Below are 27630 nucleotides of genomic sequence, written 5' to 3' on the forward strand. Positions count from 1 at the left end.
AGGCCATGTTGCTAGAGGTGGTGGACCTATGCAAGGTCCAGATTTCAATCAGAGGGCAAGATTTTGATCTCAACCTCATAGTACTCAAAATACGTACAGGTATCAATACCAAAATTCCAACAGAGGAGGGAGACCTGCCTATACTAGTCCCCCAAATGAGCCCAAAAATTAAAATCTATTGAGGTAAGTTCTGTGGGAAAACTTAAACACTGTTTTGCTATATGGAATAATTTTACTTGTGAACTGCGGATTTTGCAAACAGTTTTGGGATACAAAGTAGAGTTTGATTCCATGCCTTTCCAGTCCTTTTTCTCCAAAGAAATTCACTTTTGGAATGAGCAGAAAACCATTATATCCAATGAAATCACTGAACTTCTACACAAAGGAGCTATAGTTCCCTCCACATGTGAGAGGAACCAATTTCTTTCGAACATTTTTATTGTTCCAAAACTAATGGAACGTTTTGGTCAGTTATTAATATGAAACAGTTGAATAAATTTGTTTATTATGAACATTTTAAGCAAGAAACATTTCAGTGGTGGTATCTGTATGTGGCAGACAGGAATGGGAAATTTATCAGACAAGAAAAGATTGCTTTTACTAGTCAAACTGATGCAATACTCATGGTGGGGAGCTTATGCACTTAATTCAAACAGATCAATCTCTGGTTGATGTGACAAGAGTGAGACCATTTTTTCCATAAATTACCTAGAGTTATTATCAATTTCTTATGCTTTACAAGCTTTTCATTCAGATAACAGAAATGTCCATATTGAGATTCAGTTTGACAACGTGTGTTATTGTACATTAAATAATATGGGTGGAATGTCATCAATTGGGGCAAAGAGGGTTTTTATATGGCAATGTTAATGGCTTTGTTTTCATTATAATGGCTAACATTTAGCCACCCCACATCATATGGTTGCAAGAGAGATCACAAGTCTGGGCTAAGTTGTACTTTATGACCAATGTGGACCACCAACACAAGTTGTACTTTATGACCAATGTGGACCACCAACATTTTATCAGCCCATTGACCTTGTAAATCTGGAGCAACATATACGAAAGTTCCCTAGTTATCTGATTTGTGAGTATGTCAAAGTCACAGAAGCCTTGCTCAATCAGAAATGTATTCCCTCACCCACCTGCCCATCTTTAATTGGTTAGGATTGAAAGGACTTGCCATATCACATTGTACCAGCCAACTCAGCTGGTGATAGATTGAAAGTCAACCATGAGATCCCACAAAAGGTTAATGTACTGTACAGATCAGATTGCCTCCCCATTTTAGAAATGCATTAACATAGCATACATGATGTAAGATGTCATTAAAGTGTTTAGCTTTAATGTGGATGCTATATACCATGATGGAGTGGCCTATAACATTATATAGGATAGAAAAGATTATACTAGTGCTAGCAGTCATTGGCAATGGTAGCACACACACACATACACTCAACTGACAAGACTGTCACTGAGGAATGGATGAAATTCCATTTGAAACATTTTGCCAGTGTCCCTGAATTAGTTTTTGGAAAAGTTAATTGTGGCATTGCCTTATCATCAGGAGCATCATCTCTTAGCTATTCAACTTTTGTTCCTTCACAAAGCAGCCAGGTGACTTGCAGAAATCTATGGGTGTTTATTATAATTGTTGGCAGGCTACTACTGCTTGCTGTGCACAAGTCGATTCTATGTAAAAGACATTCAAAGCACCACCAGGCCTATGGTAACTGCACCAACAATTAGCACTTTTTGTGTATCAGTGTGGGATGTGATACCTGCTTTCTCTTGCAATGTGGTATGTACAATGTGGGGCTTGTCCATTGGCTGTACTATGTCTGGGTAATCTCTGGTAGTGGGCTTTGGTACCAGTTTGTGCTGTAATCAGTATTACCCCCAATATCTGTTTTGCACTAGCCACTAGTCTCATAGCCCTTGAAGATGCTAATACAAACCTACATGGTGGTCATGTTAAATCTGATCCCAGACACGTGGTCAGCATTAGAGGGGGGGTATACAGCATACTCTGTTACTTATTAATTTGCTAATGAAAGAACTATGGGACTTTGAGTGCCATTTTTTCACATTTGCTAGGAATTGTTTCTGCATGTCAAACACTGATTGTGCCCAGAGGATACTGATCTTAACATTTGCTCGTCCAGGATGATCAATGTGCACATTTCCGATCTAGTCATTAATATGTTTAAAACTTACATAGATTTTAATTTTTTTTAGCAGTTCATCTGTTCATGAAAGAATCATGAAACTTGATAAAATTCATCTCTTAAAACAGAAAGCTGCCCATGGCTGTCCTGCTTCCCCATCTTGGGTGTCATTAATGAAATCAAATAAAAAAATATTTTAAAAAACGTTTAGTTGACAAAATTAGGGATGAGAGAGAGGGTTTGGAAACAGGACACAGTGGGTGTAGAGAAACCCAGCCCAGTAAAAGTGACCTGGCCAGGTTCTTGTCAAAATTTCCTTACCTGTCCATCTCTACTCGAGACTATAATTCATACAGTGAAACCCCACAAAAGTGAGAACCCCTGGAACCAGATATAATATTTCTGTTTTGAAAGGTTATCAGTTTAATGATGGTTTGTTAGATATGCAAAAGTAGGAAAACTTAGCTGAGGAATGGTCATCTGATCACATTAACAAATAAAGTGAGAGAACATCTGCGTGTGTGTGTAAGAGTGCAAAAATTAAGAAAGCTTTTTTTTTTTTTTTTAATTTATTGAAAACTTAGCTGAGCAATGAACATCTATCACATGAATAAATACAGTTGTTTCACACAGAAATACAGTCTTCACCTCAAGAAACATTTAAGGCACTACTGGTAGACACTGTTAAAATCTTACTGTAATTTCATTCAAATTATGAATGATAATCCATAATGTTTAAATATCCTGTTTAATTCATAATGTTTCTGTGCCGAATTCTTCTACTGGTTACTTCCATGTAGATTTTGGCACAGATTTATACTCCCTGACCAGGCTAATTTTAACTTGTATTGATAATTCAATTCTACCTCTTTGCTCTGACATCTTGACATTTAGTGAAGACAAATAGCAGTTATGACTACTTAAATACATGGATATAATGATTTTTCTTTCTCTTTTAAAAATCATTTGAGTGAGTCTGACATTTAGAATGCTGTTTTGTGTGTCTTCATCAGCAAAGCAACAACAGTGAGGCCACATGCTTGGTTAATAAAGCCAGGGAATAAAGTCCTGGTCCTAAATATTCTGTTCCAGCATGTGTCGTGCAACTAACTGCAATTCCATGTTTGAGGTGAATTCAGGTTTTATGAGTATTTTTGGTGCAAAATTTTAATCTGGGATCTAAGGTTATTAGTTTTTAGATTTGAGGGGTTTCAGTTTACTGGGGGGATATATGAAACAATTGGGACTCCAAACATATTTTCAATCTTACTGAGATTCCAGTGTATAGAGGTTTTAGTTTTGAGGATTTTGCTGTACATAACACATAATGCACTTTCTGACCAGTGCATTTGTCATTAGAACATATTGAGTAGTAATTTGAAAATTTCCATATTTTAAACTTTGATTTGTATATTGTGACAGGTTGATCTCAGCAGATGAACTGAATCTTGTACATGTACATGAGTAGATACCAGAAGAGCAAACTGCATGTATTTTATGTGTAGCCTTGGCCGTTAGTTTGATTAGAATGATACTGATGTATGAACTAATCGTCTAATGGTAGTCAGCTTTGGGTATTACTACCAGGTTACTCGAAAGCGGGTAGTTTCCACTATATAAAATTTGGCTTCTGGGGGAGGGTGATAATACTCATAGCTTCTGCTGCAGATATTTCTTAACAATTTTAAAGAAGAAAGAAAATATTTTGTGTTTATCAGCTTATCATAACATTTATGCTTTGATACAATAGAGAGGTATTTCTTTTTTACTTTTTCTCTTCCTTTTATTCCTTTTATGTATGGGCCAAGATATCATAGGTCAAGATCAGTTTGGTCAGAATTGTTTTTCTGCCAGATTCATAGAAACTTGCTATGTAATTAATGCTTTCATCCTTGTTTATTATTGCCTGCTTTAAAGGACCTCCTTTATTTGGTATTGCCTGCCCTCAAAACACCCCTTTATCCAGTATTGCCCTAAAAGATTCTAATTTTCATCACACAAGTTCACTGCCCAGGGTATATAAAATGAGATTTTCAGCAAAAACTTCTTACATTGTTTTGTTTGTCCTAAACGAAAATGTTGGTAATCCTTCGTCCAGTATGTGCATTATGATGACAATCTTGATAATTTCATTTCATCTTCTGAATGGATTGTGCAATATTGGAACAAGACAAGGATTTATTTTAACCTCAGTTCGTTTTCATTTTATAATTATAATAATTCAATTGTTATGAACTGTGATGGGCTTGAGCTGGACTAAAGCTACAAATATGTTGTTATGTCAAGCTTTGAAACCAGTATGTATAATTTTTGGGTATCAGCAAATATTTGGAAGATTACCTATAAAGAATATATTTAAATTATTTAGTGCTATTGTGAAATTTATCTTAATGTAATGATTAAAAGTTATGTGGGTATGACTTCATCAGGAATAAGAAGCATTTCAGTAAATTATTTGTAAAAGATACATGTATCTTAATGTACCAAACAGAGTGAATAATAATTGTCTTGGTGAATGTGGACAGTATCCTTTTAAATACAACTTACATGGTCAAATATGTAAAGAACTAGACTAAAATTGTACCTATAGCAACAAGTACATATTCTTTCCAGTGTTATAATAGGATATATTTTGGTTATCTTTATTTAATGGCATCATGAAATACATTGGGAAGATACATCCTCTGCATTTACTTCATTCTGTCTGATTTCTGCATGTACTATTAATATAGGCAACAAAAGAAAAATCATTATTTGGGTTTTGGAAGTTATGAATACACTACTTCGTATCTTGAAGTTAAGTATGCCAAACTTGTGACCAGAAAGAGTTCAGATCCTATCCAGACCAAACAGGACATCTGCCATGGTATATCTTTGTGAGGACACTTCATTCCAGTTGCTTCAGCATGACTTACCATATATAATCACATATAAGTCAAGTACAGCTGTAAACAACATACAGCCTGATCTGCCTTCACATAATGCACCATCAAATGAAGGTCTATGTTGTCTATTGTTTACTCACATCAGTTGGGCTTCTTATAAGTGAGTACATGTATATACAATATGTTATGTGCCTTTAAGCTCTAATATAGACTTTGTTCTCATTTCAGGATACAGCAGAGAAACTGAAAGCAGAATACCAGCTGAAAACACAGCAACTTTATGCACTGAGAACAGAACTATCTCATCTTAAGGACAGAGCTGACTGGTAAATTACTGATAATGCTAAGACATTTTTTTAAACGTTACATATGCATTACAGCTAGATAGTGGCATCTACTGCTTTTCACTCTTTTGTCAAAGTCAAGGTAGTGTAATTTACTTGCCAAGGCTGTCATTGTGCAGGTGCTAAAGATAAAGGATGATGTACATCACGACTTGAAATTCTGTCACATACCACTTTTTTTTGCTCTCTTCAAGGTCAAAGCTCAAACTGTTTTCTTTCCCGTTTAGTCTGTAGTTTAGAAAATGTTGAAATGATTACAAAATTTGTGTTTTTTCACTTGAAGTGAATTTTACTGGCTAATTTGTAATACTGCCTGGGTCCATCATTTGGGCAAATTGTTCATCAATTGAGAATTTAATTTACACAAAAAAATTTCTAAAATTTGCATGATTTGGAAACATTTTTAATTCGGTTTGGGCCCATTTTACATTAGGACACTCTATTGTGTCCTATCTTTAACTCTAAACCAGCTAATATTAATTTGAAACTTTGCTCTCATTTACATCGTGACTGAAGTGTACATAAGCAGGATTACTGCTCATCAAAACTGCACCAGTGACTGACATCAAATATTTTCTAACATATTGTATGGTGACTGAAATAAAGACTTTAAACAAACTCTGATTTGCAAATGGTTTTAAAATTATATTTTGTACTTTTCTTCTCATGAGTATAACAAAAAATACCAGGAAATGTAAAGACATAATTTTTTTAATGACAGTCAGAGACAAATCCCACTTAAATAGATAAATTTGTTTCACATAATTACATCTGCTTTGGTGGCCTAAGTGGTTAGAGCATCTGCCTCAGATGTTCATACACCAGCTAAGTCATACCAAAGACTTATACAAATGGTACACTCATCTGCCTCGCTTGGAGCTCAGCATTAAACATTTAGTGTTAGTACTTTTGGCCTGGCGTCAGGATAATGTGGTTGGGTGGGACAAGATGCCACATGTTTGTAGCATGATGCCCCAGTGCTTGACATCACTATAAACTGCCACATTGCGGACATCATAGTGATATGACTGAAAAATTTTTAAAGATATTTTTCAAAATCAAAACCACACAACAAACACACACATTTCACATAATTGCAAATTAATTTTGTGTAAAATTTTAAAATTAATGTGAATTTGTTTTTTTTGCAAACATTTTTGTTTTTGGAACTTTTCTTGCTAAACACTTGTTTGGTGTCAATATAAAAGTAGAAAATTCTAGCTGACAGACAAGATCTTAAGTATCAAACTTTTGTAATGTCACAGTACTAGCCTTGTATTGTCACAGTACTAGCCTTGCATTGTCACAGTACTAGCCTTGCATTGTCACAGTACTAGCCTTGCATTGTCACAATACTGGCCTTGCATTGTCATAGTACTAGCCTTGCATTTGCCAGATTTGATCCAATACCTGATTAGACCATGTTTATTTTCAATGCAGTAGGTCATATCAGCTTTCTGATACAAAAGACTTTTTATGCTGGGTTACTCCAAGGCACTGAACACCAAAGAAATGTATTGAATTAGCAGTCATTTAGGTTGTCATCCCTGACTTGTGTTTTAGTTTAAAAGCAGTAATACATTACCAGCTACTATTGCATTGCTTTCCTTTTCTGAGACTCTAATTCCCTGTCCAAGCTAATGATTTCCTCCAGTTTGTATTGGATGGTCAGATTTAAGAAGAACATGAGAACATGATCCCAGTCTGACTCATTTTTCACAGCCAGTATATAGACTACCATCGTCTGTTTTTCTTAGGATGATGTACACATTACATGTGTGCTACACTGTTCATTGCAGTTCTGATTCATTTTTGGCTTTGAACATATTTTTAGCATTACTCTTACCATTTTGTATCGATTTAGTGTTTGTATTCTCATTCCTTGCTTTTATTGAGTGTTATATATAGTGTGACCCCGCTACAGCGTGCTCCATTATAACGTGAATTTGGATATGACACGGTCGTTAACATGGCTCCCGAAATTTCATATACATGTATTTTTCTTGTGCACAAAAAATTTTTAAAAGTACGAAAAAAAGCGTAAAAAGTTGCTTATCATTTTGGGGAAGAGATCGCGTATGAATAATACACGACGATCGTGGATAGTCTCCTGAAATTTTATATGTATTTTTCTCGTACACGAAAAAGTATATTAATTTTTTCTTCTTAAAAGTAAGAAAAAGAAAAACACATAAAACGTTTATCCTGGGATCACGTAGGTCTTCGCCAATATGACCTGTTACAAAATTCATGAATATTTCAAAGCTGTGTGTGTGCATATTTTCGATGGAATCACTTGTATTGTGGACTCAATGTATATGATGAGGTTCGCAGGTGAGTACACGATGTTGATACTCTATTAATGCTATAGATTAAACATTTATATATAAACAGGATTCACGTATATGTACCAATTCATGGTTCTCTAAATAAAGTAAACTATTATGTCTTCTCTATTTTCACTACAGGTGTATTTCTCATTTAAAATGCATCAATTTGATTTGGTAACTGTGCCGACTAAGCACATATTTTACCGACCGCATTTATTACCCACACACCCCAACACACACAATTTTTGGGGGGGTAAATTTTCTTCAGCTAACTGACTTTGTTGCATATAACACGGTTCGGTATGTAACGCAGTCAGGTTTTATGGCTCCCAACTACCGTGGTATAGCGGGGTCACACTGTATCATTTTATGATGTGTAAATTTGTGTATTTTTTTTTAACCTTGATTAGCAAGTGGTGCTTCATTAAATTGTATCCCCCATCTTTGTTTCTGCACCAGGGTAAGTATAAGTCTACCTCTTTTTGGTTCCAGATCTTTTTTGTTTTGCATGAACTTTTATGTTTCAGAGTTTACAATGTTTAAGGTGTGGGCAGGTGTGGGTACAAGAATGTCTCATAGGAAATGCACCCCAACTGCATAGTTCACTTAGTGCAAGCATGAACGGCTATCCAGTTTTTTGTCTTTGGCCTGATGATAGCTGGGACTTCTGAAATTTGCTGCACATATAGGGAAAAGAAGAAGAGACTCTCTACTTTGTCATCTTCAGTGGACTCACTCATTCCTATAATGAGGCTGGATCTCTTTCCATGTTGGGAAACACAACTAATGCTGTGAGGCACAAATATTCTTTGATCTCGATGGTTCGGAGATCATCCAAGGGCCAAGGATAACATCAGTGCCATGAGAGATGGTTCGGAGATCATCCAAGGGCCAAGGATAACATCTGTGCCATGAGAGATGGTTCGGAGATCATCCAAGGGCCAGGGATAACATCTGTGCCATGAGAGATGGTTCGGAGATCATCCAAGGGCCAACGATAACATCTGTGCCATGAGAGATGGTTTATAGATCATCCAAGGGCCAAGGATAACATCTGTGCCATGAGAGATGCTTTTACTCTCACAAGGAAAGTAAAACACTTGATAGTGAGTTGCACTTCCCACTTAGTGTTCAGCAGTTCTCTCATGTGGTCATCGTCCTGGTGAATGAAATTAGTGAATTGTGCCTTCCTGAGTGGGAAGAGTAGTTATCTCATTCAGTTAGATCTGATGTCAGCTAATCCATCAGATCTTCATCATGGGACCGATCTTTGGCCAGTGATCAGTCACTTGGCACCAGTCATCCGACATCCACCAGTCACTGGGTGCTAAACACCATATCTTTTGGATTTGAAAAATCAGTATGGCGACAGGGATTGGTCAGGAATCCCCTCTGTTCCTAAGATGACATTTTAAGCCTTATGGGAATAGAGATTTGGGTTGTAATCACCCTACTATGGAGGGGGATCAGATTGGTATGCCTCCTCCTTATATTCCCTTTTAATCCCTATTGCATGAAGCTACCTTTAACCTTATCAATAAGTCTGTTTTCCTGTTCTCCATAGTGTCATAAAGGAGAAGAAGTGAGCTTTATGGCTTGTCTGTTGGAAAAGGTTATTTACAGCTGAATGGTAATATTTGTTTGGTTTCTTTTCTTTGCCAACCTGGTTTTCTTGCTTTGAATCAATAACCTTCAGTAGCTCCACTTCCTGTTGAGACCCTCCCAAAAGTATATCAGTCATATATGTTGAGGATGATCAAGATAGGTACCTTTGCTCAGTTAATAACTTAAGGTTTTATTTGGCTTCTTGTAAAGGGAGAAGGATCATAAGTGTCTCTTGGTTCTTCTGATATTTTGGAAGCCACTATTTCCAGATGGATATTCCTCATCATCAAAATAGATTATCAGCCCCTCTTTGGTAGGGACATTTCTTTCATGAAACTTAATGCACCAGAAGTTAGTGCTATTGCTATAACTTGGGCTTATTTGAATTACTCATGTTTGGATATTATGAGAACCATCTCCTGGAATCTCACTCTACCTTCTTCGTTTAGATCATGTCGACTGCTCTGGTGGCCTAGAGGTTAGAGCATCTGCCTCAAATGCGGGATGTGATGGATTCCATCCCCAGCCAAGTCATACCAAAGACTTATAAAAATGGTACTAACAGCTGCCTCGCTTGGCATTCAGCATGAAGTTGTTAGTGTTAGGAGTGGTCGGCCTGGTGTCAGGATAATGTGACTGGGTGGGACATCATGCTACATGTCTGCAGCATAATGCCCCAGTGCTAGACATCACTTTAAACTGCCACATTGAAGATATCGTAGCGATATGACTGAAATTTTTTTAAAGCTACATAAAAAATCCAAATCACATCACATTACATCATGTCTTTTGTGCATCAGAGCAAAGGTATATTTTCATGTGTACTAAAGTGACAATACAACATGAAGCATTGCCTTCTACCAGCTTACAGCAGTGGGTACCAGATTTATTGAGATAATCAGCCTCCTTTCTAACAGGTAAATTCAGCAATGCAAGAGTAGTAGGTAATTTTTTTTTACAGATATTGAAATTTTGATTTGTTTTTTGTGGGTAGTGGGGATGGATAAAGTAATTTTAATTATGTAATACTTGCCTCTTACCGCACTGTTATCATAGCCTGTACTGTAGTTACATTTCAAAGAGGACAGTGTTCCTATGTTGGACATGACTAAGGAGTCAGTCTGGGATCATGTTTTCAATTTTAGTCCTCCATTACTAAATGGAAGAGGGATTAATTAGCTTTGACTGGGAACCCTCAAGCCCCACAACAAAAATACATTTCTACTGGTCACACAAAAGAATTTTACTTTGCTCATATATGTAGGAATTTAGTTTTGTATATATTTGAAGACTCAAATAGTAGAACGTCTTTGCTAGCCAAGGTTCTGATAACCATATCTACACCTTGGCGGATTGAACAGCTATATCAGTGCTTTATCCTAGCGACATCTATTGGATTTTATGTGTTGCCTGCCTTAGTATGTAATGCCAACCAACCAATAGCGTGGTGCATTGTACATCAGCTGAAAACAGTGGTGGCAATCGACCTAAAATGGAGACTTTGTAAGTTTAACATTGAAAGTATGACTGTGTACCAAAAGGAAGCCATTACAGGTCTATTTGAGTGAAAGGTATTTGTGCAAACAAGGATCAGCACTGGAAAATTGCTTATTTATCAGTCCATTCAAGTTGTGTTCTCCCTTTGTCTCGATCATGTAGGAACAGTGTTCAAACTTGAACAACTTAATTTTGATTGGATGCGGTGGCTTACAGCCACATCGAATGAAATTCACAGACCTGAAGCACAGAAATATCTGTTTGATATGCCAAGGTGTAGATAGGGTTATTGGAACCTTGGCTAACGAATATGGTAGTAGAATGGTTTCCTATCCTCAAGGTCATTCCTTACTGATTGGTCAATAGATCAAAACATCAAGCTTAATACCAAAGAATTTTAATCTACTCATAAATACACATCAATATATTTTTGAGGACGCAAAGTAGTATAAGGTCTAATGTTTTATGTGTATGTTTTTTGCAAACAGCCATAGGTCACAAAAGTGGCATATAATGGAATTTACTAGAGTCTTGGTCCCTTTTTGATTTGGAATCTTGCCCTGCAATTTGCGGGACTTGAATCTTGCCTTATTCTTAATCATTAGATACACTGAAGATTATATGCGAATGTTGATTATACACTGTATATGAAATTTATGAAATATGATCAATAATTTCAAGTATCACAGAGAGTGGCATATTGTTAAATATATTTTTACAGTTTCAAACATTTAATATTTCAAGTTTTTGTTGATAGCATATAATTTGCATAGATACCATAATTTTCTGTGATAAAGCTCTGGATACAGGCCACATGATTCATTGCAAATTATTTTTTAAATTGTCTGGTCTGGTCAGAATAAGGCAGGTTGCCAGCATTTGTAATTTTTTTCTTTAAAACCAATAAAGTTTCATGAATGGAGATAATTTTTTGAGGGCATGCTTAAGTACCTAAGTGACTAAAGCATAATATTAAAAGATCATCATTGTAACAGAATAGACATTTATTCATTAGATGTTACTCATTGAACATTTAGCAATAGTTCATAGAGATTTGCTCATAAAAAAAAAGTGCTCATTGCGCTTAGTTCATAGAAAAATGCTTAGTGCGCTTAGTTCATAGAAAAGTGCTCAGTGCTGGAAAATGCATATGACTCATGCTGCTGCTTTAATCATGTGACAGTTGAGAAAGTGTGATCATGCACCCTCAGGCATAAAACATCTGGCACAAATGCCATCATTCTTTGTTTCATGAAAAAAAATATGGGCATATCTCATGAAAAATTACAGTAGTTATTGTATGTCAAGTGGGCCTGGTCAGTATGCAAATTATATATTACGACATTATAAAAAAGGAACATTATTGTATTGAAATACATGTAGTTTCACAGAGTACTTTGACAATTGCAGCTACAAAAATGAACTGGCTATGAAAGAGAACATTTGCATAGAGAAGGTAAAGCAGCTACAAGGGAAACTATTACAGCTTAGAAAAGATCTGGAGACTTGCACATCAAAGCTGAACTCCCTTCCTGTAGAGGAGAGTGAAGAGCACAGGTAAATACATGCATCTTGCAAATCTTGCTCTCTATTGTTATGCCTTCTATGAAATGTCAAAGCAAGACATCACACTTACAACTCATCTGACATAAATGTATCAAACTGCAGCTGTTGTTTTACAATTCTTTTTTGTACCTAGCTTCCAGATGGAAAGAGTCCATATACAGACTTAAATTATTATATAAATTGGCATGTTGTATATACTTGGCAAAATATGTGAATAAAAATTCCACAATAATGAGCTTTGGAACATCAAAGCAATCAATCATTGGAGAGTGTTAGGGTGAAAAGATACACCCCTGCAATGCATTGATATGATTCACAATACACTGCCTATGATACGATACTTTATCTTTCAAAAGTCTGTTATTGGTAGAGTTGTGCCATTTTATACATGTTGACATCTTGGTTCTATTTCCAGTAATATTTCAGACAGGCATGACTTTTCATCAGTTCATATGCCATTCTCATCCTTAAAAAGAAAAGAAAAAACAATACTTGCAAACAGACTACCTATTAGGTGTCAATGACTTGTTAAACCTTTTAGACCAATTCACACTACTATATTTGGTCAGATGCAGGACTCATCTTGGTCACCATACTCTTTGTTTTGCTCTGCATGAATGCTTTGAAATCATGTTATTTCATACCATCACTAAATCTGAAAGGCTTTGTGGCATCATCTTCAAAGCAGGAGAAATAATAAAATATCCTTATGCAAGAAAAATCTTATCAAGATTTATCAATGTGGGAGTTTAGTTGTCTAAAAATAATCCATCGCACTGTACTTACTGCAGATGCAAAACAACTGTCACAGTCACAGGCACTTGTGTCTATAAGTAAAAATGGAAATGATTGACAATACCCTTTGACAAATTAAGACAAGGTGACTATAACTCAAGTGGACTGGGATCTGCCTCCTTGCTGATTCTGTGCTTGTGTTTGTTTTATCCTGTTGTCATGTTCAGTTACTGAATACATATATCATTGAAAAAGGGGACATTTCATAATTATTCCCCATGTACAGTTGAAGTACATACAGGTCATTTAATACCCACTTTCTTGTTTTGTACCTAATTTGACAATAGGTTTAATGCAATGTTTCCACTGTGTCGCACAGTGAATAAGCCACAGTTAGTTTTAATTGGCGGTTATTGTTTTACCCTGGACTTGAACAAGCAAAAACCAATCAGAATTGAATGTAACATATTTCACTGTTTTACTGGAAGTGTAGCCTTCAAATTCAAATAGACAAAATACAAAGCAGATGAAAAGCTTTGCATAAAAGTGGTTATTAAATATTAAGTAATGTACTTAAATTATACATGACAAACAAGTCTGGAATGTTTTTTTTCATTCATGTACGTCATCAGCGGGTGAACATGCTTAAGGAATAAAATAATTAGCATGGAACTGTTTGGGGGTACAGATTTCAAACCATGTGAGATAGTCACCTTGTATTAATTTGTGGAAGGCAAATGAGTGATATTAATATTTTTTGTTTTGTTTTTAAGCTCACAGAAATGATTGCACATGCCTGATACAGCTGTCTTAGATGAATTCTCAATTTCAAGGATTAAAAGGCAAACAACTGATAATTATTCAATGCTACTGAAGATTAAAGTAATTTGTATAGAGCAAACAAAGATTTTGTATCAATTCTCCAACTCTTATATTGATATGGGTATCAGCAATGACACGATTAATTGTTTCACCTATTGAGAATGGCATCCCTCATAAAAACAAATCACATAGTTGAGTATTTTCCCCCTCCCTGCTTCCATTGATGTACATTTCAATGACATTTGTATCATTTGAGTCAAGAAGAGAAAATGAAGTGTATGATGCTCTTTCATGTCTATTGAATTTATATTTAAACATATATAGTAGCAGGATGGGTGACATGGGGGGGGGTAACTAACATAGGGAGAAGTCTGATACTTGTATGTTTGTTACATTGTCACAGTATTTGAAATAAAAGAGTAAACTGGAAAAGCATATTTTATATTTTATGGTATATTTTAAATTTTAAAAGGGTGCTTATTGGTAAATATGAAAAGTATCACATCCAGTTTCTGCAAATTATTTTGAAGGTGCCTGAAATGTCTGCATGGGCAGTGGAATGGTTTCCTGAAGCAAGCAAAGTCCTGTGATGGTCAGACAGAGCCAAGCATTCAGTCTCTCTACAGTACACTGCTAGGTAAACTTGTCACATCCGTGACTTTTTAAAAAAAATAAGGGTCATGTAGTTTCCCATTTCCATGTCATGTCCCTTTACATACCATCATTGGATATGTTGTTTCTACTCTACGAACTTTAAATGACTTAACCAATTCGGCCCTGATCCCGTCTGTAGGCGTGATGAGGCTGTTTCCTACTTCTGAGCTCTGCAGCATCAAGGTCATTTAAGATACACCAATGTGGGTGGTATATAAAAAAAGCAGACATATAGCTCTAAAATGATACAAAAAAATCTGGAAGTTCTGGTTGCACTACAAAATACAGAGGAAAATACCTCATTTTTTGGACCCAGTGTTTTTTTCACCCAAAATTTGCTCAAAGTCGGAATTAGTGTTGTTCCGATTATCGATTATCAGTTGGTTGAGCGAACCAATAAGATAATCGATTGTGAAACTCCATAATCAATTATGTTTAAAGGGAGACTACTTTTTAGTTGTATGGGGGCGCTCACCAATTAATATGTACTTTAGAGAGAGTGACGTATGTAAGGTGAAGTAGTTTGCATTTAAAACATGCACAATGGAGAGAATGTTGGCATACCTATATGCTACAATAATGTAATGTGGATGATATTTCTTTGGATATTGTACTTTTGGAAATTTTACATGATTTAAGCACACTTCTAACTAAAATGACTGCTCCCTTGTGTTAAAAAATCAGCCTGAATTAGTCTAAAGTACAAAATACATAGCAGCTATTAAAATAGGGAAAATGAATTTTGCCAGACTAGACAATACCAGCTTCTGAAAGTGCAATGAATGAATTACCAAATATGTAAAATGTAAAAAAAAAAGTTATCGGCTCTTTTTTATACAATTTACCTCTGAAGTTCAGGAAGTGAAAATGACCAAGTAGAGCTAGCACTATTTTGAAAGGTTCACATTTGAAGTAAGGCCAAGCTGTATACTCTATAACCCATAGTACACCCATCAATCATACATCAAAATAAAGGGAATTAAAGGTTCTTTTAATTATACCTAAGATATACAAGGTCTTTTTTAAATAGCCAGTATAACCAGTGAGGAAAGCCAGGGAAATTCTTTTTCTTTAAAATCCTAACCCTATGGAAAATGTGAAACTGTATAGCGCCACCTTAAAGCAAATATAAAAATGTTTGCAATTATTTTTTTTATTTTCATATAATTATGTATGATGTTCTGAATAAAATGGTACATTCATATTGATGTTAAGCATGAAAATGAGCTAATTATGATCATTTTTCTCTTGCTTACATAATTTGCCATGAGGTATGTTTGTGTGAGTAGTGACCTTAATTATGGGGAAATTAGAAGTCTTAGAATATAGGAATAGATTCAACTTAAATTTAAAACTGTTGCAATAAGTGACAGAAATATATGGTGAAAATGTTTCTTTTCATTCATTTGCAATGAAATAAAAAAATAAATGAAGAGAAAGTGAATTTGCTTCTTCCATATTAAACAATAGGCAAATATTTTACACTTTGACCTTTATGAACCTGATGAGTTACCTCCCTTTTCAAATTGTAAAATTCATTGTTGTTATATCAGAAATAATTCTGGCTAGTTTCATGTTCCTGTCATTCAGCATAACATTGGTTGCTATGTTTACAAAATGTAATGTGCATTCTTTAAATAGCTCACTTTTTATCATGGGGGTGGGGTGCTGGACTTGTTAGAGACTCTGACACTCATAAATACTGTTCTGTGGGGGGAAAGGCAGGAGAATTATTCAAAAGGATTGTTTTGATGCTTGCGACTTAAATGTTTCAGCCATATAAACTTAATTAAATCATACAATAATAATACCTATATTCCCTTATGGGGGCGCTCACCAATTAATATGTACTTTAGAGAGAGTGACGTATGTAAGGTGAAGTAGTTTGCATTTAAAACATGCACAATGGAGAGAATGTTGGCATACCTATATGCTACAGTAATGTAATGTGGATGATATTTCTTTGGATATTGTACTTTTGGAAATTTTACATGATTTAAGCACACTGCTAACTAAAATGACTGCTCCCTTGTGTTAAAAAATCAACCTGAATTAGTCTAAAGTACACTATACATAGCAGCTATTAAAATAGGGAAAATGAATTTTGCCAGACTAGACAATACCAGCATCTGAAAGTGCAATGAATGAATTACCAAATATGTAAAACGTAAAAAAAGTTATTGGCTCTTTTTTATACAATTTACCTCTGAAGTTCAGGAAGTGAAAATGACCAAGTAGAGCTAGCACTTTTTTGAAAGGTTCACATTTGAAGTAAGACCAAGCTGTATACTCTATAACCCATAGTAAACCCATCAATCATACATCAAAATAAAGGGAATTAAAGGTTCTTTTAATTATGCCTAAGATATACAAGGTCTTTTTTAAACAGCCAGTATAACCAGTGAGGAAAGCCAGGGAAATTCTTTTTCTTTAAAATCCTAACCCTATGGAAAATGCGAAACTGTATAGCGCCAAAGCACAAAGGTTAGTAAAACTCCCAGCCATTAAAGTTGACCTGAAATTTATTAATTCCCTTCACAACTACGAATATAAAACCATATGATATTTCATAGGTGCAAAATTTCATAATTAGGAACATATAACCATTATTACATGATCAAGTTGTTAAATAGTTGAGTTAATAAATTTAAACACATTTTGATGATTTGTTTCAGTTTTAAATGCAACATTATTTGTAGTATTTGTAAACAATGACAAACAGGAAAACCATGTCCTTCTTCACTTAAAATTATAGACACATCACATATGAATGAAAGGATTTTGGGGGATTGTAGCTGTATTTCAGTTGCATATGACTTATCAGCCATAAAAAGTTGCGTTCATTTAAAAATGATGTAGAACAAAAACAACACACAACACAATAGACAAAAATGTAATATTATTATCAGGTTAATAAAGTATACATGTCATTAAAAGAGATTACTCCTGTACATTTTCTAACATCTTGAACTATTGATCAAAGATATAACTGAATAACAAACAAAAATTAAAATTTGCTCTTAGTAACAGATTATAATCGATTATCAGTTGGTTAAGTGGAACCGATTATCAATTATGAATTTCTGTCCGGATTTTAGACCTTTTGGCCTCAGATCTAAGACATACTGGTCTTAACTGCACACAGACAGGTCATTCTTTGCAAAAACTAGGATAACGTGGGCATTTGGAATAAATTGCGGTCTCCATACGAAAATGACGTATTAAGCACACAAAAAATAATAAGGACTCCAACTTTTACCCTTCTGCTCATGCGCAAACAAAATAACCAATGGAAATTGATGTTTCTAATACAACTAGGCATTAGTCTCATAGAAAATCTGTTGAAAGCCGATGTATTACGATGTATTCAGAAATAGCCTCCCAAATGTCTTTCCTATGCACATTTCAGGCAAAAATGACAAAAACCTCTGGGGCCAAATGAGTTAATGGATTGAAACTGATTTTGGTATTAGAGTTTTTATGTCAAGAAGACCTGGGTCGAGTTCTGATTTTACTGGGTGTTTTTTTATATTCTTTAAAGTAGTTTTAAAGTTGTGGTCCCAGTTTAATTTAGTACTTTGCGCTCAAGTGGCATCATATGGGCAGGGATATACATGTCATATGGACACATTTCATTTTTTATTTTTGTTTGTCTTCAATATGGCAAATGTTATATGACAATTTTGAAATGTTCAGATACAAGCATAGATAAGCTGTTAATTGATGGACCAAAAGGCCTGTTGGTAGAAGGAGGTGGCTAGCAACACAGGAAACAAATTGCAACATTTAATAATTTATATACTAAAGAGTTTGCTTGGGAAATAGATTTTAAAACAGTTTTTGAATAAAGTTTGAGAGGCCTGGAAACTCTTGTTTTAGGTGCTGAATTTTATTCACCCCACATGTGTTATATTCTTTTTCAAAATAAAATACCATAAATTATAGACTCTGGCTGATCTTGCAGTGCAATATTCCATATAATGCTGCATTGACATGTCTCCCCATTTTTCGTTTTGTAGGGTTTCCTTTACAAATAAATAGTGATTTTTTTAAAATTTGAATTAAGTTTTTGTTGAGCCTACATTGGCAGAAGATCAACATAGTGATCACTTTGGTATTTGTATGTATGTGTTTGTCAGTTGATGCATTAGTTCATCTGAACACCCCTTACACTACGGTTTTTGTTAATTTTTTGATTAAAGGTCAAATTTGGAGGTTTCTGTATAAACATATTCTGTAACAACACACATGTGAAAAACTCATACATTTTTGCTGCATCGTTTATGAATATTTGCATTTACAAATCAGTTCTGGTCATAGTCTGACACAAAATATGTATTTTGGTGTGTATAATGACCCACCCACCCCTTTTTTTTTAGCCCAGACTGAGGGGAAAAACTTAGTTTTGTCATGATATAGCACACATGTGATAAAATACATTTTATAATTTTTATAATCTTTTTCATTTTCCCAGTACCGCAACAGTCAACCACTTTGGATCATGAATAAACAAAGTGGCAATATTGAAAGTATGTCTTTTCACTTTTATGGCTGACCCTTTAAAGCGTCATTTTAAGGTTTGCCTTGTTGGTAGCAGGATTAGAAGTGAACCTCAAAAACCTTTCAAGGTTAGGAACCAAAATCAAGCCTTAAAAAAACTGAAGGAACCCAAAATAAATAATAAAAACCATAAAATTTCGAAAAAATGGTAAATGGCTCTACCCTGCCCCCACAAAATGTGCTTTTTTGCACACATTTTTTGTTACGTTAGCCTAGCTGTCTAGAAAGTGCATGAACTATGTAAATTATTTTCATTATATTTAGGAAACAAACTCAAAGCATATTTTATCAGATTTGTAATTAAATGTTATGCTCATCATGGAGTCTTTTAACTGTTGTGTGTCGTAAACCTCAAAAATATTTTAAGATCTTGAAAAAACCTAAAAATGTCGTAAAATTTTGAAATTCGTTTTCACTTTTAACCCTGTGGTAGAGTTCAGTCTGTTGCATCAGTTCCTTCAAATTCCTTTCCATCATCATGACTCTTGAAAAGTCACCGTATGTCTATGTCTTTGATCATTCCTGGCATTGTTGCATAATAGTTGTCATATTTATCTTTGTCTTTGCTCTCTGGATGGTGTTCATGCTTAGCATTTTCCTCCTACAAGAATCTCTTACACTGCCCACATTGATACTTTGACTGCATCCATTCAGATTCCAGATCGAACACAAGATGCTGTTTGAATGTTCAGGTCGAATATTTATATTATTTGGGCTATTATGCCATCCTCTAAATTATATCTCTGTGCCCAAGCCAGAGTTTACCAAGACAATGCATTGTAATTATGTTTGGAACATGAAAGCTCTATCCAGGGATCGTCCTGGGCTTCGCCAATGTCGCAAATTGCGATTTTTTTTCCTTATTGGCGACAAAAATATCCCATCTGGCGATTTTTGGGCGACAGACTTTTTGGTTATTTAATTTGTACATACAATCATAGATTTGGACTGGATAAATTAAAAGGGAGAACGAAAGGAAGCCACAAACTTGACTAAGCAATGCATTGGAATCAATCTGTTACACAAACAATCCTTTGTTCGTATTGACAACCCCATCTTTACAGTGCATTGTTACATCATAATCTGCTTATGCTGACATCTGGGCTGAGTACTGTATGCTGCGATACAGTCAATCATGCTACCGCACTATACCTACAACTGACCGACTTCTGAAGACGTGAATAGAACAGATACAATTAATTGAATGGCTAAATCTTCTGTTGTTGTTTTTTTTTTTTTTTTTTTTTTTTTTTTTTTACATATACCAGTACAATAGTTTTGCTGAACCTTCATAGAAAACCGATAACCTTTGAAGTACCGACTACTGTGTATAAATACAAAGCAAATGGAAAAATCTCAATCACAATTATGTCTGTCGCCAGTGCAGCATTTTACTCATTGTTCTTTTCCTTTGGCCATCAATCAGTGTTACGGCTGCTGAGACTTAAACTCCGAAACAAGAAATAGCACAAAAAAAAACAACCAGTTTTGCATAATTAATAATAATTATTTATTTCTCAAAATACAAGAGTGAAAGAATCTCTAAATTGGGTGTGAATTTATGCTTATATATACGGTCCAATATTGCCAGGTGTTGACTCGTGTAAGTTTCATTCGTGGGAATGGAGGTCATATTTTGTTTGTCGAGAAAATTTATACAGCATTCAGTGATCATTCTTGGGATTTAGGAAGCAATTCACTACAAGCTTTGTGAAGCTAGCCATGGGTGGGGGGCTGCTGATAGACTACTGGTGTCACCTGTCAGTGCTGTGGACTGTGAACGTAGATTCAGTAAGATGAACCTCATAAAAACTGACATCAGAAATAAACTCTGCATCTCGTCTCTCGAGAATTTCATGAGAATCAGCACGTACAGATGTGAAAAATTAGACTTTGAAACTGCATTCAGCAAGTGGGCAGCCCTAAAATTGCGACGGATCTTCATGTAACACTTTGTAACATTTTGTTAATGCTTGTTGTAATTAAAGAATTAAGTAACCCATCTTTTGTAATTTTCATTGCCTGTTACATTAATAGACTAAATTAACCCTTGGAAAAATGTACACTACTTGTTCTGGCGACACTTTTTGAAAATTGGCGACAAAATATTGAGGTTGGCGATTTTTTTGGCGACAGCTTTTTAAAAGCCAGGACCATCCCTGTCTATCCGCTCCTAATTACCATTAAAAATATGTTGTTGAGTCAATTAAACATTGCTCACTATATTGTAAGAAAGAAGTTTTAAATAATGTGTTTTAAGATGAGAAATAAGAAAAGAAACAAGCTTTATTTTGTGAAGGAAAAAAGTACATTGCACATTTACCTGGACAAAGCAACCTATGTTTAGTATATCAAAGCAGTAGCATGCACTGATTACCTTGAGAAGACCACACTAAGTCAATAAAGCATTTAACACTGAACAGTAACAGAGAAATATACAACACTGATTTTAGCTAAGAAATAAAATTAAGAACCACATTGATTTTTCAAAGCAAAAAGTCTGCCAAGTTCATATGTTAATTTATTATTCTGTTCCACAATATGTATCTGTGTTACTGTATCTGACAAACCATAGTCACGTGAAAGATGCCCCCTAAATATCCCACAGATGAGAACATTAAAATGGTGTGAATTCTAAATAGATTATTACAGTTCAAGCAGTAAAAATATTAAATGAAAACAAAAAGTTATGAATTACAGTCAGGGTTCGTACGGTCTTTGAAGGTCTTTGAGAGTTTGGGAAAAATGAGGTAGCATTTTCAAGGCCTTGAAAGTTTGGGAAAATCGAGCATATTACCCTGAGGTCTTTAAAAATCCTTGAAAATTGAAATAAACCCAAAAAATTTTAATTTCTTTCCAGAATCACAAATAAAATTATCCGAGGTTGTTAGATTTAGATGTAATCTAGTTATCCTGGTTTCGTTCTTTTGATGACCCGTTCAGTTTCATTGCCGCCGCAATAACAAAGAGGCTTTGTTTGGCCATCCAAAGTTGGCCTCGGCAGCGACTTCAATAACACATGCACTTTTCATCAAAGCAAGACGGCTACACACTTCATCAAAGGAAGTCACAAATAAAATTGCCTAAGGTCGTTAGCTTCAGATGTAGCTGGTTTTCCTGGCTTCTTTCTTTTGACGAATCGTTCAATTTGATTGGACGAATCCATCAGCTTTGGCCAATCAAAATGTTCATTACACTAATTCATTCTACGTAGAAAGTGCGCGAAAGTATTACGCTCGAGGATTCAAGATTTGTTCAGTCGATTTACATCTTCAGTGTTTAAAAATGCCAGGTCTTTGCTCTTCAATGATATCTGGCTTGAACAAGAGAAATACAAGGAATGGCTGCAAAAGGATAAATTATGTAAACGAAAGGCATTTTGTACATTGTGTAAAAAGACGATCAACTTGGCTTCAGTGGGAGAAGGAGCCCTTACAAGTCATGCCAAAGGTAAGTTGCAAATTAGTAACTACATACTGTTCATTTAGTGGAGCAAAGATGCAGAAGTATAAGCTATTGGTAGTTTTGGGCAAAATAATGGTAACTCATTACTTTTCGGGTATAAAATAAGATATTGTTTGATGATTTGGGAGATATGGCAAGAGGGCCCATTTAAATTTACTTATACCGTCGGTTTATTTAACACGTTTGAGGGACAAAAATCATTTTCAAAAATTTTGTTCTACATAATAATGTTCCTTGGTTTAATATAGAAACATCCATTGTAATAAATTCAATTCATGGATAAACAGTTTCAAAGTGTGCATGCGTACACTATAGTAGAGTTAAGTAAGAGTTGTTGTTCTTGAATTGCGAGTATAAAAAAAAATGGCGTTAACGTGTGCTGTGAAGCTTTAACTGTAGGAGGTCAAGTCATTTGATTAGGCAAATAGAAAAAAAGAATGAAAAAATGTGTTTCCAGTTGACGGAATGTCCCTGTTTCTCATTGCTGACCCTCGACCTTTTTCCCCAGTGGTATAAAAAAAAAAAAAATTTTTTTAAATCACATTGCCGAAATTGATTTGTGTATCTATAGTCTGACTATACATCCATGTTTGTTTGTACCCCTATATTTTATTTCACTTTTTCAGAAGCCATTTTTTAAATGGTAATTTGTGTCTAAATAGCGTTTCTTACTAGTATGTAAAACCGAATTAAAAATTACTTTCATACATCATGAAGTTATTTGTTTTCATTTAGATTCATTAAAATTCTTGCAATGATAATTACTTTTGTTTCGTTTCTAGGATATAAGCACCAACAAAATAAAAAATCCGCAGAACAAGTCGCACCAGTAAGTGCGTACTTTTAACAGCCAGCAGCAGATGGTATGACTAGTACAAAGCAGCCTACCAAATCAGCTCTAGCAACTTCTACTTTAAAGACTAGTTTAAATACTTGCACTAAATCTGAAGTACTATGGGCAGAAGTTCTATGGACAATGAAATGTATTAACAGCCACTACAGCATGAATTCATGCAAGGGCATCAACAATATTTTCAAAGCAATGTTTCCTGACATTAAGATTGCTGAACAGTTTTCATGAGTGAGCGCAAGACAGCTTATCTTGGTGTGTTTGGAATAGCACCTTATTTTGCTGATCAGTTGTTGACGAAAGTGAGAGAGGCCAACTTGTATGTCCTTCTGTTTGATGAGACTCTGAACAAAGATATGCAGGAGAAGCAAATGGATTTGCATGTACAGATATGGGACTGCAACAAAATCAGCACATATTATTTCACTTCTGAATTTCTTGGTCATGCTCGTGCTGAAGATCTGGTGGACAAGTTTGAGCCCATTTTGTCTGACATAGGATATAAGGGTCTTCTACAGCTGTCAATGGATGGACCAGCAGTTAACTGGAAATTGTATGACTTGTTGCAGTCTCATATTTCACATTCAACATCCTTGAAAATGTTAGAAGTTGGTAGCTGTGGACTTCATGTTATGCATAATGCATTTCGCAGTGGCTGTGCAGCAGTACCATGGGATTTGGAAACTCTTCTGAGCAGTGTGTACCACCTATACCATGATTCACCAGCAAGAAGACAAGATTTCATGGACATTACAGGATCAACTGTATTTCCACTAGAGTATTGTAAACACAGGTACGAATATTTGTTTGGTTTACTCGATGTCTATTTATACAGTCTATTTTACTTTTTTAATTCACTTCATTTCTGAAAGTTTTTTAATTTAACTTACTTGGTATTGAAAGAAAATTCAAGTTCTCATTGCTACCGTAATTATTTTTATTTTTTGTTTTATTTCAGTTAGTATAGTTGAATTCTTTTCTGTTTTAATCAAACCGATTATGATTTTCCTTGTTTCAGGTGGCTTGAGAATATTGAACCAGCGGAGAGGGTCATTTTTCTTTTGCCTCATCTCGCTGACTTTTGTTCAGCTGCGAAAAATAAAAAGATAACAGTACTAATCTGCAAGTCCTTTAAGTATGTTCTTGATGCTGTTGGGGATCCTTTGATTAAAGCTAAGCTGCAGTTCTTTGTAACTATTGCCAGAATCACACTACCCTTTTTGGAGGCTTACCAAACAGATAAACCTATGCTTCCATTCCTTGCCACAGACCTGGGAGTTTTAGTGAAAGACCTCATGTCACGTTATGTGAAACCTGAAATCATGTCCAAGGCAAATTCTGTGACCGCATTAGTGAGCATCAGGTTTGATAAGAAAGAGAATTTCCTTGATGCAGGAAAAGTTAATGTTGGCTTTTCAGCTTCACAAACATTGTTTAAGGCAGGAGCTTCAGACAGGGATAGATTTGCTTTCAGAACAGAGTGCAGAGACTTTATGATTGCAATGGTAAAGAAGCTGTTTGAGAAATCACCTCTGAAATATCCCTTGGTGAAAAACATGTCCTGGGCTGATCCTAGACTTATGCAATCAGAGTCAGATAAGGAAAAGGGAGAAACAAAACTCCGTTGGGTCCTAAGAATTATGTGTGAGGCAGGAAGAGAAGTAGAGTCCCGATGTGATTTAATATTGACTCAGTACGGAAAATTAGTGGATGAAGTTATCCAATCGGACAATCATCCCTTGAAATGCTTCAATAGAACAGATGACAGCCTTGATGAAGTGTTTTATTCTGTCCTTTCTAAAAGAAAGGAATATGTTGAACTTTGGAATGTTCTCCAGAAAATGTTGTTGTTGTCACATGGGCAGGCAACAGTGGAGAGAGGATTTTCTGTCAACAAACAGGTATCTGTTGAGAACCTCAGCAGAGAAAGCCTCAGAGCTCAAAGGCTAATCATTGACACAATGAGAAAAGCAGGTGGACCTTTGGAAATCATTCATTAGCAATGAAATGATGACATATGCCTCCTCTGCAAGACATAAGTACCATGCCTATCTGGATAAGAAGAAAGCAGAGGAGAAGGATGAGAAGAAAAACCAAAAAGGAAAGAAACGGGAGTTAGCCTTGGATGAAGTGGAAGAACTTAAAGCCAAAAAGCTGCGTCTTGAAGCTGACATTGCCAGCCTACATGCTTCCTCTGTACAGAAAGCAGAAGAGGCAGAGTTAAAAGGACTCATTGTGCTTGTCACAGAGTCAAATGCTCTTAGGAGAAGAGCAGAGGAAAAGATGACAGTGGTGGCATCTCTTTCCAAAATGATTGAAGAGAAAAAAAAAGCAAATATAATAATGTATTTAAAGCAGTACTGATGTCTGTTAAGAGAACAATTTATTTTGTGTTAAATCTGACACGTATGTTACATATTTCTGAAAAAATAACAAATGTTAACCTATCTTCCAGATCATTATAATGCTATTTTAGGAAATTAATTATAGTTTGACTTTAATCAGTAAACAATATTGTAGTATTTGGCATTCGTTGTTTTCTCATATGACCTGTATACACAATGTTAGCAAAAATAGGTCTTGGAAATCTCTGTTTGTGGTCTTTGAAAGTTTGGGAAAAGTCTTTGAATTTATCATTCATAGTTCAGTATGAACCCTGCAGTTATTGAATAGTGAATATTTATAGGTATACTAATATATTTCATCTGCTTCAATGTATTACCTTACACAGTTTTAAAATAAAATGCCATCAGGTCATTATGTAAGTGTATTTCCATTCGAATGACATAATAAAACACTAGTGGCCTAGTGGTGTTAAAACTACATTAAAAATCCAAGTCACACATACACAAACAAAACACTATACTTTGACGTGAAATGAAACAAGTTTATTAATAAAAGCAATCACAGATCAATGACTACTGAGGTTTGTAGGCATTATCTAATTCTCTAACAGAGCTAGTACCCATAAAAACCTTGGTTACAATGCATTGTGCAATGAATGTTATACCTGACAAGGACTGAATGTGACACATGTTGTAAGCTATAGTGTCTTTCTCCTTTCCACAGATAGATATGCAAAAAAGTTTTCTAGTTCTTCTAGGAAACACATCACCTCCTGAAAATAGTAGGTTAAAAACAATAATTGCATGTTATGCACACCAAAATATGGTACTCGACTCCTCCATGCCTCCTTGATAGTGGAACCTATTCTTATCAAGTGTCAGATGAACAGAAGTATTTGTCATAAAGAAACTGTTATGATGATGTACCACTTTAGAGAATCTTAGACTTTTTGAGGGAATTTAGTTTGTGTAACAAATGTTGACATATGTTTGAAGAATTTTAGTGTACTACCTTTACCTTTCATTTTATTGAGGCACAGTCGGGCTTTGTGGTTTGAACTGCAGCCAGACTTGTGACCAAAAGGGCATAGGCTTGAATCCTACCAGATCAACTGGGTCTGACAGCTAGTGATGTCTCCATGGGCAAAACACTTTAACCTGTTTGCCTCTGCACTTGATGACCTACTTGGGTTGGTGTGCCATATCTGCATTTTTTAGATTTAGCATCATTACCCTTTGTATTTTATGTTATTGTCCTTCATATTTACATTTACTTAGAAGGGTTTATCTTCGTATAGTTTTTGTGCACTTATTCATTTTTACATTTTTCGAACTATACATTTAATATGCACCATATAGCTTATATTGCATTCACACAACCGGCATGGCTTTGAAAACAACAGAATGGAATGTACAATTTATATTTGTGCAAGTTTTGTAATTTTGTTAGAATTTTTATCAATATGAATTAAACTTGTTCATTTTATGTGTATCATCGTAATCATTATGTATCTGATCTTTATCTTATTATATTTTATGTATGGGTCAGACACAACCATATATGATTGGGGAGAGGGGTTTACTGGACAAATCAACTGTTCATAATTATCAGTCTGTTACAGGATAATGCCATTTTAATGTCTCATATTAAATTGTTATAATTTTGGCTCCTGACACTAAAGTACCATGTGTATTATGGTTCAACTTCAAAACCTGCAACACCATGAGACATCAAAGTCAGTTTGAGCATGGGTATTTTAAGGGAACAGTTTCAGTGGCTACATTTTTTATTTGTTGCTGGTTT

At 35.1% G+C, this 27630-nt stretch overlaps 2 protein-coding genes across 2 annotated transcripts in view; both read left to right on the top strand.

Moving 5' to 3' along the window:
• LOC149776527 (uncharacterized) overlaps window positions 1–27630 on the top strand; it is a 61314-nt gene that overhangs the window by 19428 nt on the left and 14256 nt on the right. The window contains exons 2-4 of the mRNA XM_089940971.1: window positions 5282–5379; window positions 12240–12386; window positions 14483–14589. Of these exons, the coding sequence (XP_089797097.1) occupies window positions 5282–5379; window positions 12240–12386; window positions 14483–14589 (352 nt within the window). The remainder of the gene's footprint in view (window positions 1–5281; window positions 5380–12239; window positions 12387–14482; window positions 14590–27630) is intronic.
• Window positions 23709–26141, top strand: LOC149776528 (uncharacterized). Its single transcript, XM_089942551.1, has 2 exons — window positions 23709–24274; window positions 24500–26141. Exons 1-2 carry the CDS (start codon window positions 23709–23711, stop codon window positions 25479–25481), a joined length of 1548 nt encoding a protein of 515 aa, XP_089798677.1. The 3' UTR covers window positions 25482–26141.

The sequence above is a fragment of the Sinohyriopsis cumingii genome, chromosome 18 (genome assembly GCF_028554795.1).
Source record: "Sinohyriopsis cumingii isolate HCF-2022 chromosome 18, ASM2855479v2, whole genome shotgun sequence".
NCBI lineage: Eukaryota > Metazoa > Mollusca > Bivalvia > Unionida > Unionidae > Sinohyriopsis > Sinohyriopsis cumingii.

Excerpts from the sequence above, each read along its gene's own strand:
- LOC149776528 (XM_089942551.1), top strand. The coding sequence starts at position 23,709 with ATGAGTGAGCGCAAGACAGCTTATCTTGGTGTGTTTGGAATAGCACCT. Across the intron at positions 24,275-24,499 it reads CTAGAGTATTGTAAACACAG|GTGGCTTGAGAATATTGAAC; the intron begins GTACGAATATTT and ends TCCTTGTTTCAG.